At 37.7% G+C, this 14,107-nt stretch overlaps 1 protein-coding gene across 1 annotated transcript in view; it reads left to right on the top strand.

Annotated features, from left to right (window-relative positions):
* The window catches only part of LOC144001263 (serine protease HTRA1A-like), a 35,014-nt gene that overhangs the window by 3,956 nt on the left and 16,951 nt on the right, over positions 1-14,107 (top strand). The window contains exons 2-3 of the mRNA XM_077495442.1: positions 4,644-4,743; positions 6,125-6,329. Of these exons, the coding sequence (XP_077351568.1) occupies positions 4,644-4,743; positions 6,125-6,329 (305 nt within the window). The remainder of the gene's footprint in view (positions 1-4,643; positions 4,744-6,124; positions 6,330-14,107) is intronic.

Raw genomic sequence — 14,107 nt, 5'->3', positions numbered from 1 at the left:
AAGCAAAACAAACAAAAAAACATAACTTTAAGTTGTGTGTAAAATAATGACTTCCAGGGCAATTCCGTGTACAAGTTACTCATCTGAGAGAAATTACAAATTTATATATTTGATTGTGGCTGGCTGATTAATTGGTCCGACATTATGATTTATTTATTTATTTATTTTACTTTACAAAGTCGTCTCGCGGGCCGGATTAAACCCCTTTGCGGGCCTGATCCGGCCCGCGGGCCGTACGTTTGACACCCCTTGGTTTAGACCCAAATGAACCCCCTTACTCTCTTTATTAAGGTGCTCTGGAACACTGCATGATGTCACTTTTTTTTTTGTCAGGTGTTAAAGTAAAATATCAGTGTAGCTTTTGGCAGGAAAACTAGGCCAAACGTTGCTTCGTCCCGGCGGATTAATTTCCCTTTAAATTGGCCAACTTTGCTTTTAACGCACATTTGAAAGGCATTATGATGAGGAACGACGGTGATGTTGAGTGAGGAAACTGGGCAAAGGGAGTGTTATTTTGGGGGGGGGGGCGAAAGTCCAGACGCCGCAAATATTTTCGACACGACGGCTGAAAATGCCAACATGAGGAATTTGTTTTGGTTCTTCCACTCGCACGCGCGCGGAGGACGCGCGGTCCCAATAATCACAAACAGGGCTCCATTTGGAGCAGATTTGGCAGCGCGATGATGTTACACGACGACCTCCGTGACTTCTTCCATCCGTGTGAGGAAGAAATGTGATCGCTCTGTTTGTTTCTTCAAGTGCAAGTCGACCTTAAAACGTTTCATGAGGATAATGAGGATAATATGTTACATGTGACGTCGCGAGTCTAAACATGACAATCTGATTCATGTTACATTTTTGGAATGTGAGTTATGAAGCAAAATCTCGTCGTTTTGACCCATCTTGGGGCGGCCATTTTGTCGCTTGCTGTCGACTAAAGATGACATCACAGTTGCTCAGGCAATAACCAATCAGAGCTCACCTGTTTTCTGAAGCTGCGCTGTGATTGGTTGTTAACTGAGATCTGAGCACCTTCAGTCGACAGCAAGCGGCAAAATGGCCCCGCCCCATGAATGTTGCGTTTGACTGCGTGATTTTGTTTTTGTCTGTTTGTTCATTGATTATCGTTGATTATTGTTGTTGACATTGTGTTTTGAAGTTTTGTTTGTTTTAAACATATTAATAAATTATTATTATTGTTAAAAAAAAAAAAAAGTTTTGGGTTGACTTCAGCTTTTAACAACGTTCGTGGGTCAATGTGACCCATCCTCATGTTAAAAAAAAAAAAAAAAAAAAAAATCACCTAAAAATGCAATGTTCTTTATATTTAAAAAAAAAAGAAAGAAAATTAAAAAACGAAGGCCAGTAGACAAAGTTGCAACTTTTTTTTTTTTTTTTTTTTTTTTTTTTTTTAAATAGATTGTCCAAATGGGTTCATTTGACCCGCAACATAACAGGAGGGTTTGCAGTGAGTGTCCTTGTTTATGTGGGAAAGGGGCTGCTTAGTTTTCATAATTTGGCTTTTTACTGTACTGAAAATTAGTCGCAGTGCACCAGAGGGAGGGATGGACGGATAGATGGATGGACGGCTGGACGGACGGATGGATGGATGACAAATAAGGGCGGCTGAAAAGATGTCTAGATTAACGGACCCGATTGATGGTGTGTGGCTAATGAATGGGAGGGAAGGAAGATGAATGGGTGAATAGAAAGATGGATGGATGGATTGAAAGAGGGAAGAAAGAAAAGGACAGTCTGACGGATGGGTGGCTTAACGGGCGAGTGGATAATGAATGGGAGGAATGAAAGATGAATGGGTGAATTGAAGGATGGATGAGAAGGAAGACGAGTCAATTAAAAGACGGATGGATGAAGGGTGCATAATGAAAGATGGACGGATTAAACGGTTGAAGTCAACGTCACTTCAAAGTGTGAAAAAGTCTGTCACCAGGCCCAATATGCTGCTTGGCCGAGCGCTGACGAGAACTCGGAGACCGGATCCAATTTCTCCTGCACTCTTTTCATCGCATTGGGAGCCAATGACATTTAAAATTCCGAGCTTGTGCTGTCTTATCTACCTCGGCTGGATGAATCAGTGAGTTCATCCAAACATATAATCGTGTTGTCAGGTGAGAGTGATTTAGGGATCATAAAAAATAAAAAAAAATCATTTTCTCCCTGCAGGTCCAAGCTATTTTTGTTTAATTATCATCCTTTACAACAGTGCTTCTCAAATAGTGGGGCGGGCCCCCCCCCAGGGGGGTGCGAGGCTCCATCAAGGGGGGGGGGGCGCGTATTTTTTATTTTGATTTTTACGTTATTTTTTTTGACTGTCGTAGAATAAAGTGCAATTGCACCTCCACTACATTAGGGGGCAGTGGAGCTCTCATAATTATTTATTGATTTTATGTAATTTTATTTTCCCGTGTCATATGGATGACATGGTCAGTCAAAATATGTTTATAGTTTAATTAAGGATTTAATTTTATTTTTGAATTTCAGATGCACTTTAGATCTTTTCTGTTACAGTTAGTAAAGCTATTCTTTGTTCTAAGTTGCTCCATATTTATTTCTTTTTTTTTTATTCTCTTATACATTAATACGGAGACAATGTTATGCAGAGGTGTGCTTATGATACTATTTATAGTCACGGGGGGGGGGGGGGGGGATGTTTTCTTCCTACTGGGGGGGGCATAACAGAAAAAAATTGAGAAGCACTGCTTTACAACAGGATAACCTCCGTGCTTTCAAGTACGACCTCCTGGGAGTCTTTTGACTCCAAATTGTTCCCCCCACTACCCGCACAAGTAATGACTGATATTTGCGAATGAAAGGCGTGGCAACGTTTTTTTTTTTGTTTTTTTTTCTTTTGAGGGGAGCGCTGCTAAAAGCGTCGACTGGGTACACAACTTAATTAGCAGGTGTACCTCGCAAACGTTTCCTGACTTGCCCGCGTCAAGGACTGACTGACTGCTCGCTTGGTGGGATGACGCGTGGGCGAACCTGCCGCGTGTTGTGTGAGGGCCGCGAGAAGAAATGTCGAATATGTCAAACCAAGGTGGGGGAGATAAGGTGAAGGTTGGGAATGCCAGGGTTGGGTGATGGCGAGTGTGCGTGTGCATATGTCGAATGTGAAAGTGAGAGAGAAAGAATGGAAATTAGGATTGTTGTTGTTGTAGAGTGTGTTCTCTTTGTGTGTATATTCACAGTGCTTGAAAGTTTACACATCCTGGCCTACACTCTTAAAACTGCTGGGTCAAAAATTGGACCGACCCGCTACTTGGGTCAATTTGACCCAACTTTCTGGGTTGTTTTGTACAAAACGACCCGTTTTTAAAAAAATAAAATCAAAAATTTAAAAACAACAACAGTTTTACAGTTGTGTTTGAAAATGTATACATACCCTAGATTCTAAAAACTGCTGGGTCAAAAATAACCCAATACTGGTCAAAAATTGGACCATCCCGCTAATTGGGTCAATTCGGCCCAACTTCCTGGGTTGATTTGTACAAAACGAACCGATGATTGAAAAAAAAACCCCCAAAAAAACTGTTTTGACAGTCGTGCTTGAAACTTTATAAATACTACTCTAAAAACTGTTGGTGAAAAATAACCCAATACTGGTTAAAAATTGGAGTGGCCCAGCCACTCCTTAGGTCAATTTGAACCAAGTTTCTGGGTTGTTTTATACAAAACGCCCCATTTTATTTGTATTACAAAAAAACAACAAAAAAAACAACAACAACAACAGTTACAGTTGTGTTTTATACAAAATGTATGCATACCCTACACTCTAAAAACTGCTGGGTCAAAAATAACCCAATACTGGTAATTAAAAAAAAAAAAAAAAAAAAGACCATCCTGCTAATTGGGTGGTTTTGTACAAAAAAAAAAAAAAAAAAAAAAAAAGTTTGACAGTTGTGCTTGAAACCTTATACACACCACTCTAAAAATTGCTGGTCAAAAATAGCCCAATACTGGTAAAACATTGGACCGACCCGGCTGCTCCTTGGGTCAATATGACCCAAGTTTCTGGGTTGTTTTATACAAAACAACCCCAAAAAAATTTGTAAAAAAAACAACAGCTTTGACAGTCGTGTGATAAATTTATACATACCCTACACTCTAAAAACTGCTGGGTCAAAAATAACCCAATACTGTTAAAAATTTTAACATCCCACTAATTGGGTCAATTTGGCCCAACTTTCTGGGTTGATTTGTACAAAACGACCCATATTTTGTATGTTAAAACAAAACAAACAAAAAAAAACCAGTTTTGACAGTTGTGCTTGAAACTTTATACATACCCCACACTGCTGGGTCTAAAAATAACCCAATATTGGTCAAAAATTGGACCGACTCAGCCGCTACTTATGTCATTTTGACCCAACTTTGTGGGTTGTTTTGTGCAAAACGACCATTTGTTTTTTGCCGTGAACGTGCGAATGTGCATGCGTGCGTGTGTGTCAGACCCGACCGAGACGGTCTGCACCGCAGCCGAACTCGTCATTTCCGTCCTCGTTTATGACCAACTTGTTTGTATTCGTACGTTCACGTAGCGCGTCGGCTTCTTTGACTCGCGTTTGTGTTGAATTGTCTTCTTATATTGACCGCGTGTGCGTGTGCAACTTTTTCATTTCCAGCTCAGGATAACCCAGACAGCCCGAGACACAAGTACAACTTCATTGCCGACGTGGTGGAGAAAATTGCGCCAGCTGTGGTTCACATTGAGCTCTACCGCAAGTAAGAAGCAGCACCTGCGTGTGTCTATGCGCGCACGTTTTCTTTTCCGTGTCTATGAGCGTGTGTGGGTGAGTGCTGTCAAATTTACGGCCCACCTGCGTACTCAACCACCCGTTCTATCCAAACATTTTGTCTTCTTCATCATCCATCTTCCGGCTTCCTGTTTTATGCTCCTCCCCCCACCTCGTGACCTGCGTCGTGCTCCTCCTCCTCCTGTCGCCTCTCTTGGCATCGTTATCATTGCTGCTGCTGTTGCTGCGACGTGTCTCCAGTCTTGAGTCATCCCTCTCCAATCTGTCTCTCATTTCCAGCGCCGCTGCTTTTGTTTGCCTTGACACCGGAGTTTTCTGGTCCTCGTTCAGGAAATTTCCGCAAACGTTCCACTGGGAAGCTTTTCTGGGTTCATTCGTTTCGTTTCGCAGTTAAGCAGACGCGCATGCAAGCAAACGTACATTTTCTAAGTGATAGAGGAAACTAGGACAGAAAAGACTCAAGCTTGGTGTCCCTCAAGGCTCACTGCTCGATACCCTTGTGTTCATCATTTGTATGCTGCCCCCTACTGTTTCATTGCAAATTTTTTCCACCTTCTTCACTGGATTGATATGCTCGTGATAAAAGCTGTCATTTTTATATGTTCTGTCTAAAATGACAGAAAATTATTTAAAAAAAAAAAATTCATGTTAAGATAACCATTATTAGGCTTGCAATGGGGAAATTTGCATCATTTCATGAGCAATAGTGTATAGGGATGTAACGATACCGGCAATATCGTGATATTGTGATATTAAAACTGACACAATATCGTCATCGTCAATATACACGATACATAAAAGCTATACATCTGTTTAAAAAGTCAGTTTGATTTCCATTTGTGCAGTTACAGCACCCTCTGGTGGCTAGTTTTTTAGTGCAGTTTAATTTTCATGAGGTATGTTTTGGCCCTTCTATGTTTAAAATCCACTAATTGTCAGATGAATTTGTAAAATTGTAAAATGCTTTGAAGCGAGTCAATATGTGGAGGAACTCAATGTGGTCTGCATATATATATTATTTTTTTTTACAATATTGTGACCTTTTTTCAATATCGCCAACCTCCCCACAATATCGTAATAATTATCGTACCGTGAGCTTCATATCGTGATAATATCATATCGTGATATTTGGATATCGTTACATCCCTAATAGTGTATGCACAAAATTAAATTAACAGCATGAAAAGAGTGTTGAAACTGAACCGTTTGATAAAAACTTATTTAGTTAAGCATAAGAAATTTAATTCTGAAAAACCACCAACAAACCTACAACATAAATGTGGATTAATAAGGCTACGATTTTTTTATTTTTTTTAATGTATTTATTTATTGAACTTTTTCCCGGTGAGGATGACGTACTCCAAGCGCGAGGTGGCCGTGGCCAGCGGCTCGGGCTTCGTGGTGGCCGACGACGGCCAGATCGTGACCAATGCGCACGTGGTGGCCAACAAGCACCGCGTCAAGGTGGAGCTCCAGAGCGGCGCCATCTACGACGCCAAAATCAAGGACGTGGACGAGCGCTCCGACATCGCCCTCATCAAGATCGAGGCGCCGGTGAGTGGTTGTTGTGTCATTTTCATTACGAGGGTAATATATATATATATACATACATACTCAAATAAACTACAAATGGAGCAGCAGTATTTCGATACTACATCCTTGATTTTAGAAACATTACCAGTGCTAATGCTAACTGTCAATGCAAAACCCCATTACCAGGCTAATAGAAAATTAGCGTCTAGTTCCAGGAGTGACATTCCTTCAAATAATGACTATTCATTCGCAAACTCAAGTTATATTAATTTGAGCACAATTCTAAATCTTCTCCTACTCTTTGTATCTTCATCTAAATGTGTGCTCAATGCATGCACGGGATCACAGTGCCCCTCATAGGCCAATGTGGGCATAGCAGGAACAACCGGTATTATTTGTATTATCGTTTTTATTGGTATAATTGTAATGTTTTATTATTTTTACTCTGTTATTAAATTATTTTCTTGGTTCTTTCAAGTTATGTTTAAAGTGTTTCGGTAGTTGAATAAATTATATTTATATATATATATATATATATATCACACATCAATCTAATTTTTATATCTAAATTTACAATGAAATGTACAATTTTTCCCCCTAATTTAAATAAGGTTTTATTTTTTAGTCATTGATACAGTAAATTCATAGCAATTCAATATAAAAAAGTTTAAAAATTAAATATGCACTGTACTGCAATTATTATTTACATTAAATGTAATTTATTCATTATATCATAATAATATACAAACGATACTACTTGAAATTAAAATTAAATTAATTAAATTACATTTAAATATCAAGCAAAACGACCATGATTATTATATTTTTTTTTTTATTTCATTTTTTTTCTCCTATAACCATCTTGTCCTAATGCCGAGATCTGCTGTCTAGACGTTTTCCACACAGTACCTGTTTTCTTTCAGCAGATTCTTGAAGGTTAAGTTACAAACCGATGCATGAACCTATCGTGATTATTACCCAGGAAGCTCGAGTTTCATGTGCAGGACTCTCAAAGTGTCAACTTTGTCGACTAAATCAACGCGAGGTCCCGCTGCTGAGTCGTTCGTCATTTTAACGGCACGGGTGCTTGTCTGCTGCTGGTAAATCACAATAAGGCAGACGGAGGATAAAGTGAGAATGCAGGAGCATGCACCTTTTTTTTCTTTTTTTTTTAGGTCCCACTTGTTACTTTTGTTCCAGGTATTTAAGCAGAAAGCGCTCTTGTTTTTTTTTGTATTTATTGTTGTTTCCGATTAACCGAAACATCCACGTTTGCTTGGCGGAAGCAATTTTATGCCTCCAGAGGAAAATCTGGTGACTGTTCTGTTTACACAGTCGAACATCGTAAAATGTTGATTCAACATTTCGAATGTGGTGAAAATAGGTTAACCACATTAAAATGTCACAACAATAAACCACTCATACTTTTATGACCAAGACTTAATGCTCTTTTTAGTTTTTTTTTCTAGCTTATTTTTTTTTAAACAGACCATTAACACCTACACAGCAAATCTAAGTTGCTCCCAGTGCTGTCATCAGTAGTCAAAAGCGCAAAATATTGTCCGCATCAAAACACGCAATCCTCTGATACTGAAACCTTTGAAACTTTCGCGTCTATTAATCCAATAGCACAGTTAGCTTGGTTAGCTTGGTTAGCTTGGTTAGCTTGGTTAGCTTGTCTCCCTCACAGTTCTGTGGTTCCGTGTTTGAAGCTCCACCGCGACTCTAATGAGGTCAAAGCACTATAGAAAATGACCGTCTCGACGTTTTCACGAGCGTTTACGTCAACAAGTGAAGATAAATTAGAGTCTTTGGCGGACCTAGCATGTTTTTGGAAGCCACACAAGCGCAAAGGGGGGGGAACGTGCAAATTCAGCACAGGAAGGCGCCGTGCCAACACTCGAACCCAGTGGTTGTTATGAGGCAGCGGCGCTTAACCGCTCAGCCGGCGAAATTTCACAGGCTTACACTTGCTGCTGGGAAAAAAAAAAAGAGCATTAAAACAACAACGCGTTTGCTTTGCGCTCGCTCGCTCGCTCTACCTGTCTGGGTTCATTTCCCCGTCGGTCGACCGGACGCGAGGCATTCGCGCGACATGCTAATGCTACCATGCAGGAATGTTGTGTGAGGTACACGCCAACCCATTTTTTTTACATTTGAAACATTTTTTTTTTTTAAATGATCACCAGTGTTGCTGCAGTTACCTTAAAAAAAACTCCATTGCCTGATTTTAAAAGTAAGATTGCAAGTTATATGAAAAATGTACATGTGAGTATGTGTAAGTGATCTGGATAGGTATTATGGTATATGTTTAGTAAATTTATGTATATATGTTTTTGGTAAATGTGAATAGGTTAAGTGCACTTGTGTATATATATATATATATAACTTGGGTTATATATATCATTTATTATTTTATTATTATTATTTTTAATAATCAGTAAATGAAAATTGTATTAATAATGAAATAAGTTTAAATATATTTAGTAAAAGGGGTAGGACTAGATAAGTTTTTAACTTCTTCCTACTCCCTTTTGAACATGTAAGTTATGATTAATTGAATGATTATGTTATTGGGATTTTCTTCTATTTTGATTGTTGTTGTTTTTTGTTTTATCTCTGCTGTTCATTTGTTTATATGTTCAAAAAAAATAATAAAAGGAAAAAAAAAAAAAAGGAAAGTTACTTTATTAGCTACTGTCTGTAAATGCTAACAACACCGCTAAACATAAAAATTCATTTTTAACAGTAATGTTTTTTTTTTTTTGTAATGAACTTTTTATTGAATTCTTTAACACAGAAAATAAACAGAAATCAAAACGTTTGAATCACACTCCATATGTACAAAACATCTGTCTTCGTAATGCAGATCTGAATCACATACCAAACGAAACACCTATACATACTTATACTCAATAAGTTGTCGCTATAAAACTATTAAAAGAAAAAACAAACAAAAAACAAAAAAAAACAAAAAAACAAAAAACAAATAGGGAGTAATGTCTTTTTCAGACTCATTCAATCATTGTCAAAATTAAAGTCCAGCCTAAGGGGTTTTACAAAATGAATCCACTTCTCCCAGCAGGAAATAAATTGTCCACTTCTATGATTGACGTATGCCGTTATTTTTTCCATTTTGTAAATATCCATAGTGATGTCAATCCACTCATTTAGCGTTGGGGTTTCTTGTGTCAACCACTTCCTAGTTAGAGCCTTTTTACTAGCAACCAACAAAATGCTAACCAATTGTTTGTCTTTTTTCAACCAGTCCTGAGGGATATGTCCAAACCACAAAAATTTAATCTCAGAGAATATTACACGTTTAAATATATTCTGTAATGCCTTGTGAATTTCCTCCCAATAGACTTTAATAAAAGAGCAGTTCCAGAACACGTGGTAGTGGTTTGCATTGCGACTGCCACAATTTCTCCAACAAGTCGGGGGATTATTATCATAGTGGGATTTTTGCTCAGGTGTGATAAAATATCTTATCAACCCTTTCCAACCAAACTCTTTCCAGCTTAACGAGCTGGTGCATTTCCATTGATACCTCCATATCATTGTCCATTCCTCCTCCGTAATGTTAAGCTCCCCCTCTGTTTCCCACTTATTTTTAATATAAGATGTAGAATATGGTTTAAGATTAGAAAGAGCCTTATATATGCCTGAAATAATCTTGCCTTCAATTTTTGAATCATAAACTTTTCTAAACATGCCTATCAAATCCACTTGTACACCTCTCGCCTCCTTCAGTTTTGTTTCAACATAATGTCTCATCTGTAGGTATCGGTAGAAATCTTGTTTTTCAAGACCATAGTTTTGCCGGAGTGCCTCAAAACCAAGCAGCTGACCACCATTCATTATCTTACATAGAGCCGTTATCCCTCTTGTTGTCCAATTTTTAAATCCAATGTCAGATTTGTTGGGCATAAAATCTGAATCATATGCACACCATTTCAGAGCCACAATTTCCTTACCTAGATCATATCGTTTTAAAGTCATCTTCCAAACTTTGAGGGTTAATTTAACCCACGGATTGTCTATAGCATCTATATAATTTTGAATTTGTCTGTCAGCAAGGATGGCTTGTATGGGGATCGGAACCACACCCTCTTCCATTCTCTTCCACTGTGCATCATATGTCGGGTCACACCAGTACACCATTGCTTTCATTTGAGATGCACAATAATATTCCCTGAGTGATGGTAGTCCCCATCCCCCCTTCTCCTTAGACAGCTGCAAGGTTTTGAGACGAACTCGAGGTCTCTTATTCTGCCATATATACTTCAGTAACATTTTGTCCCATTCATTGAACTGATTTTGACTCAATTCTGTTGGCAGGGTCTGGAACAAGTATAGGAATCTCGGAAGTATGTTCATCTTGATTGATTCAATTCTTGAACTAAAAGTAAAGAAGGGGATTAAGTTCCACCTTCCTACATCTTCCTTGAGCCTATTTTGAAGAGGTAGATAATTGACCACGGACAGTCTATTCAGTTCTTTTGGCAAAATAATTCCCAAGTATTTCAGAGATTTTGTTTGCCATGCAAGAGGATAGTTATCCTTAATATGTGTGGGGGGGTCATAATTATATGTAAGCAGTTGAGTTTTCTGCACATTAATTTTATATCCAGACAGCAAACCAAATTGCTCAAATGATTGCATAATCTTGGGTAGTGATTGAGTTGGATTTCCCAAATAAACCAAAATATCATCAGCATAACACGCCAATTTATGTTCTATCCCATTGATGACAATCCCTCGAATGTCTCTGTTCTGTCTAATGTGTTGGGCTAATGGCTCTAGGTAAAGTGCAAAAAGTAATGGTGACCATGCACACCCCTGCCTTGAGCCCCTCTCTAAAATAAAACTGTGAGAAAGATAACCATTGACTTTGACCCTCGCTGTTGGGTTGGTATACAGCGCCCGTATAATTTTTATCGTATCATTATGAAAACCAAATTTATGAAGAACCTTGTAAAGAAAGCCCCAATTCACTGAATCAAATGCCTTTTCAGCATCCACACTAATTACCATTGCTTCAATATTATTTTTTTGTATATAATCCACAACATGTAGCGTCCTACGTATATTGTCCAGTGTTTGTCGACGACGTATAAAACCTGTCTGGTCGTTATGTATTAGCATAGGTAGAAACTTCTCTAATCGTATCGCCATTATTGAAGTAAATAATCTGTAATCAATATTAAGAACCGATATTGGCCTATATGATGCACATTCCCTCTTATCTCTTCCCTCTTTTGGTATAGCCGAGATTTTAACAGTAATGTTTTAAGTATAAAATATGTATATAAAGGGATACTTCCCCCATTGGGCCATTTTCAAGCAGTAAAAAGTTCATATTTTGTCCAGAATGAAGTAGTCATTATTTTTCATGTACAATCAATACCTTTAAAAACTCATTTTTCCACTTGCTGTCAACTGAAGATGACATCACCTGTGCTGAGGAAGTACGTAACGGCCGATCAGGGCTCACATAATGACGTTATCAAATTAATTCTGGACAAAATATGAACATTTTACTGCAGAAAATGGCTCAATGAATCAAGTGACCCTTTAAAAGATGAAATAAAATAAAAACGGCCTTTATGACGTAACACTAATAATTGTATTTATTATGTACATTGTTATGTAAATATGACAAAAACATTCCAATTAGTCGCAGCTCTGCTCCACATATATAGAGGACCAAAACTTCCAAAATTCGAAATAAATAAATGACTAAATAAATAAATAAATGACTAACTAACTAAATAAATGACTACATAAATAAATACATTACTTAATAAATAAATGACTAAATAAATAAATAAATGATTAAATAAATAAATAAATAAATGAATAACTAAATGACTAAATAAATGACCAAAAGTGAAAATAAAAACGGATTTATTTCCATTTATATTTATTTTTTAATATAATTTTTTAATTAGATTTTTTTTATATTGATTTTTATTTTCACTTTTAGTCATTTATTTATTTATTTATTTATTTATTTATTTCGAATTTTGGTAGTTTTGGTCCTCCATACACATAACCTATTGAATGTTCTTCAAATTTCTTTCTTTTTTTTTTTTCTTTTTTTTTTTTAAGGCTACATAACATTTTGTCGACGGTATGAAGTGTACATCAACCTTCATATTATCATCTTTAGCTGACACAAATTCAACGTAAAGAGTTCATTGCCACCTCTTGAAAACGCAAACGTCTCTTTTTCCTATGATACAAAATGGGGGGGGAATTTGTTATGAAATTGTAAGCACAAGTAAGTCTGAAACTGTAGAAAAAGTGATGAGTAAGAAATTGCACAAAATGTTCCGCACGTAATTTGCAAATTGAACAAAACGCTGAGGGACAATCAGGCCCGTGACACTTGCGCCTTCTTCTTCTGCGAACGAGCGGCTTTGTTGTTTTGTTTTGTTTTTTTGTTTTTTTCTCACCGACTCGTCCTGTAATGAAGGCGTGCAGCAGAAGCGCTTGATGACAGGCTTTCCCCTCTGGGGGCTTTCCTGCTCGGGTCGTCTTGCGTCTGACGCCGCCGGCGCTGTCATTATATTTTGTTTTTGTTGTGCAGACATGGCGAAGATGAAGGATGAAGACGGTGGCGGTGTCCTCGCTGTTCTCAAATTGCGTCCGACTGCTGTTGCATTCCATTGCATGACTTAACTAGCCGCTAAACAGGCGGCATCACTTTTAATTTAGCGCAAGTGCGAACATCACAGGAGCACGTAGTTGTTGAGTTTCGTTCCACTGTTGTCAATGTAACTTAAAGTCAGAAGGTGCTGCAGTCCGTCCACTGCGAAAAGGACAGTAGAAAATTTAAGAAAAAAATATAGCAAAATAAGAAAATTATTACTCCAAATACGCAAAATTTTCTGCCAACAGAACCAGAAAATTTTACTTAAATTTACCTAAGATTCTGAAAACTAAGAAAATAATACTATATTAACCATAGCAGTCTTGAAAATAGTATTTTTAGACTAAAAACCAAGTCATATTGACGTTTTTTCAACCTGTAAATGCATAGAACTATTTTCTTAAAATTCATACGTGCTCATTTATGTTTGGCCAACTTACCCTGAGTGTCAAGCAGGAAGGTAAACGGGTCCAATTTTGATTGTATTTGGTATGACCCAGCCAGGGATTGAACCCGCAACCTCCCAGTCCGAGTGTAGACACTCGACCACTAGATCACTGAGCTGTTACTATATTTACTGGAAAGAGGAAAAATAAGCTTAGTAAATTTAACGAAACCAAGAACTGATGATTTTTACAAGAAAAAAAAATGCTTAACTCATTTGCTCCCAATAACGTGTAAATACGTTTTTTAATGTTGTATGTGTCCCAAAGACGTATTTATACGTTTTTTTTTGTTTTTTTTTATGCTAGAGCATACAGAAGGCTTTGATGCAGCCTCTCAACTGCAAAGAACGGTTGCAGAAATGGTAGTTATTACACAAACGGCCAGCAGGTGGCAGCAGAGCAAAGGAGATCAACCAGGGCCATGTAGAAAAAAAAGCTCAATTACTTAGAATTTTGAATAGATTTGTGAAAACTGATGAAACTTAGCTCTCTTCTAATGCTAATTGCTGCAAAACGGAAACAGATAGAAACATCTTTTTTTTCCTGATGAAAGAAGAGACTTTAATCTTTCTTTTGGTAGATTCCATGCTTTTATAGCAATTGAACACAATATTCTGTGGGCTTTGCAAAATCAGTCCAAATCCAGTAAAACAGCCGGGAGCGAACGGGACTACTTCTGTGAAAATGGCTGGGAG

Source organism: Festucalex cinctus, chromosome 14, assembly GCF_051991245.1.
Source record: "Festucalex cinctus isolate MCC-2025b chromosome 14, RoL_Fcin_1.0, whole genome shotgun sequence".
In the NCBI taxonomy this organism is placed as follows: domain Eukaryota; kingdom Metazoa; phylum Chordata; class Actinopteri; order Syngnathiformes; family Syngnathidae; genus Festucalex; species Festucalex cinctus.
The sequence above is the reverse complement of the archived record's forward strand: the minus strand, read 5'-3'. Positions and strand labels throughout refer to the sequence as shown.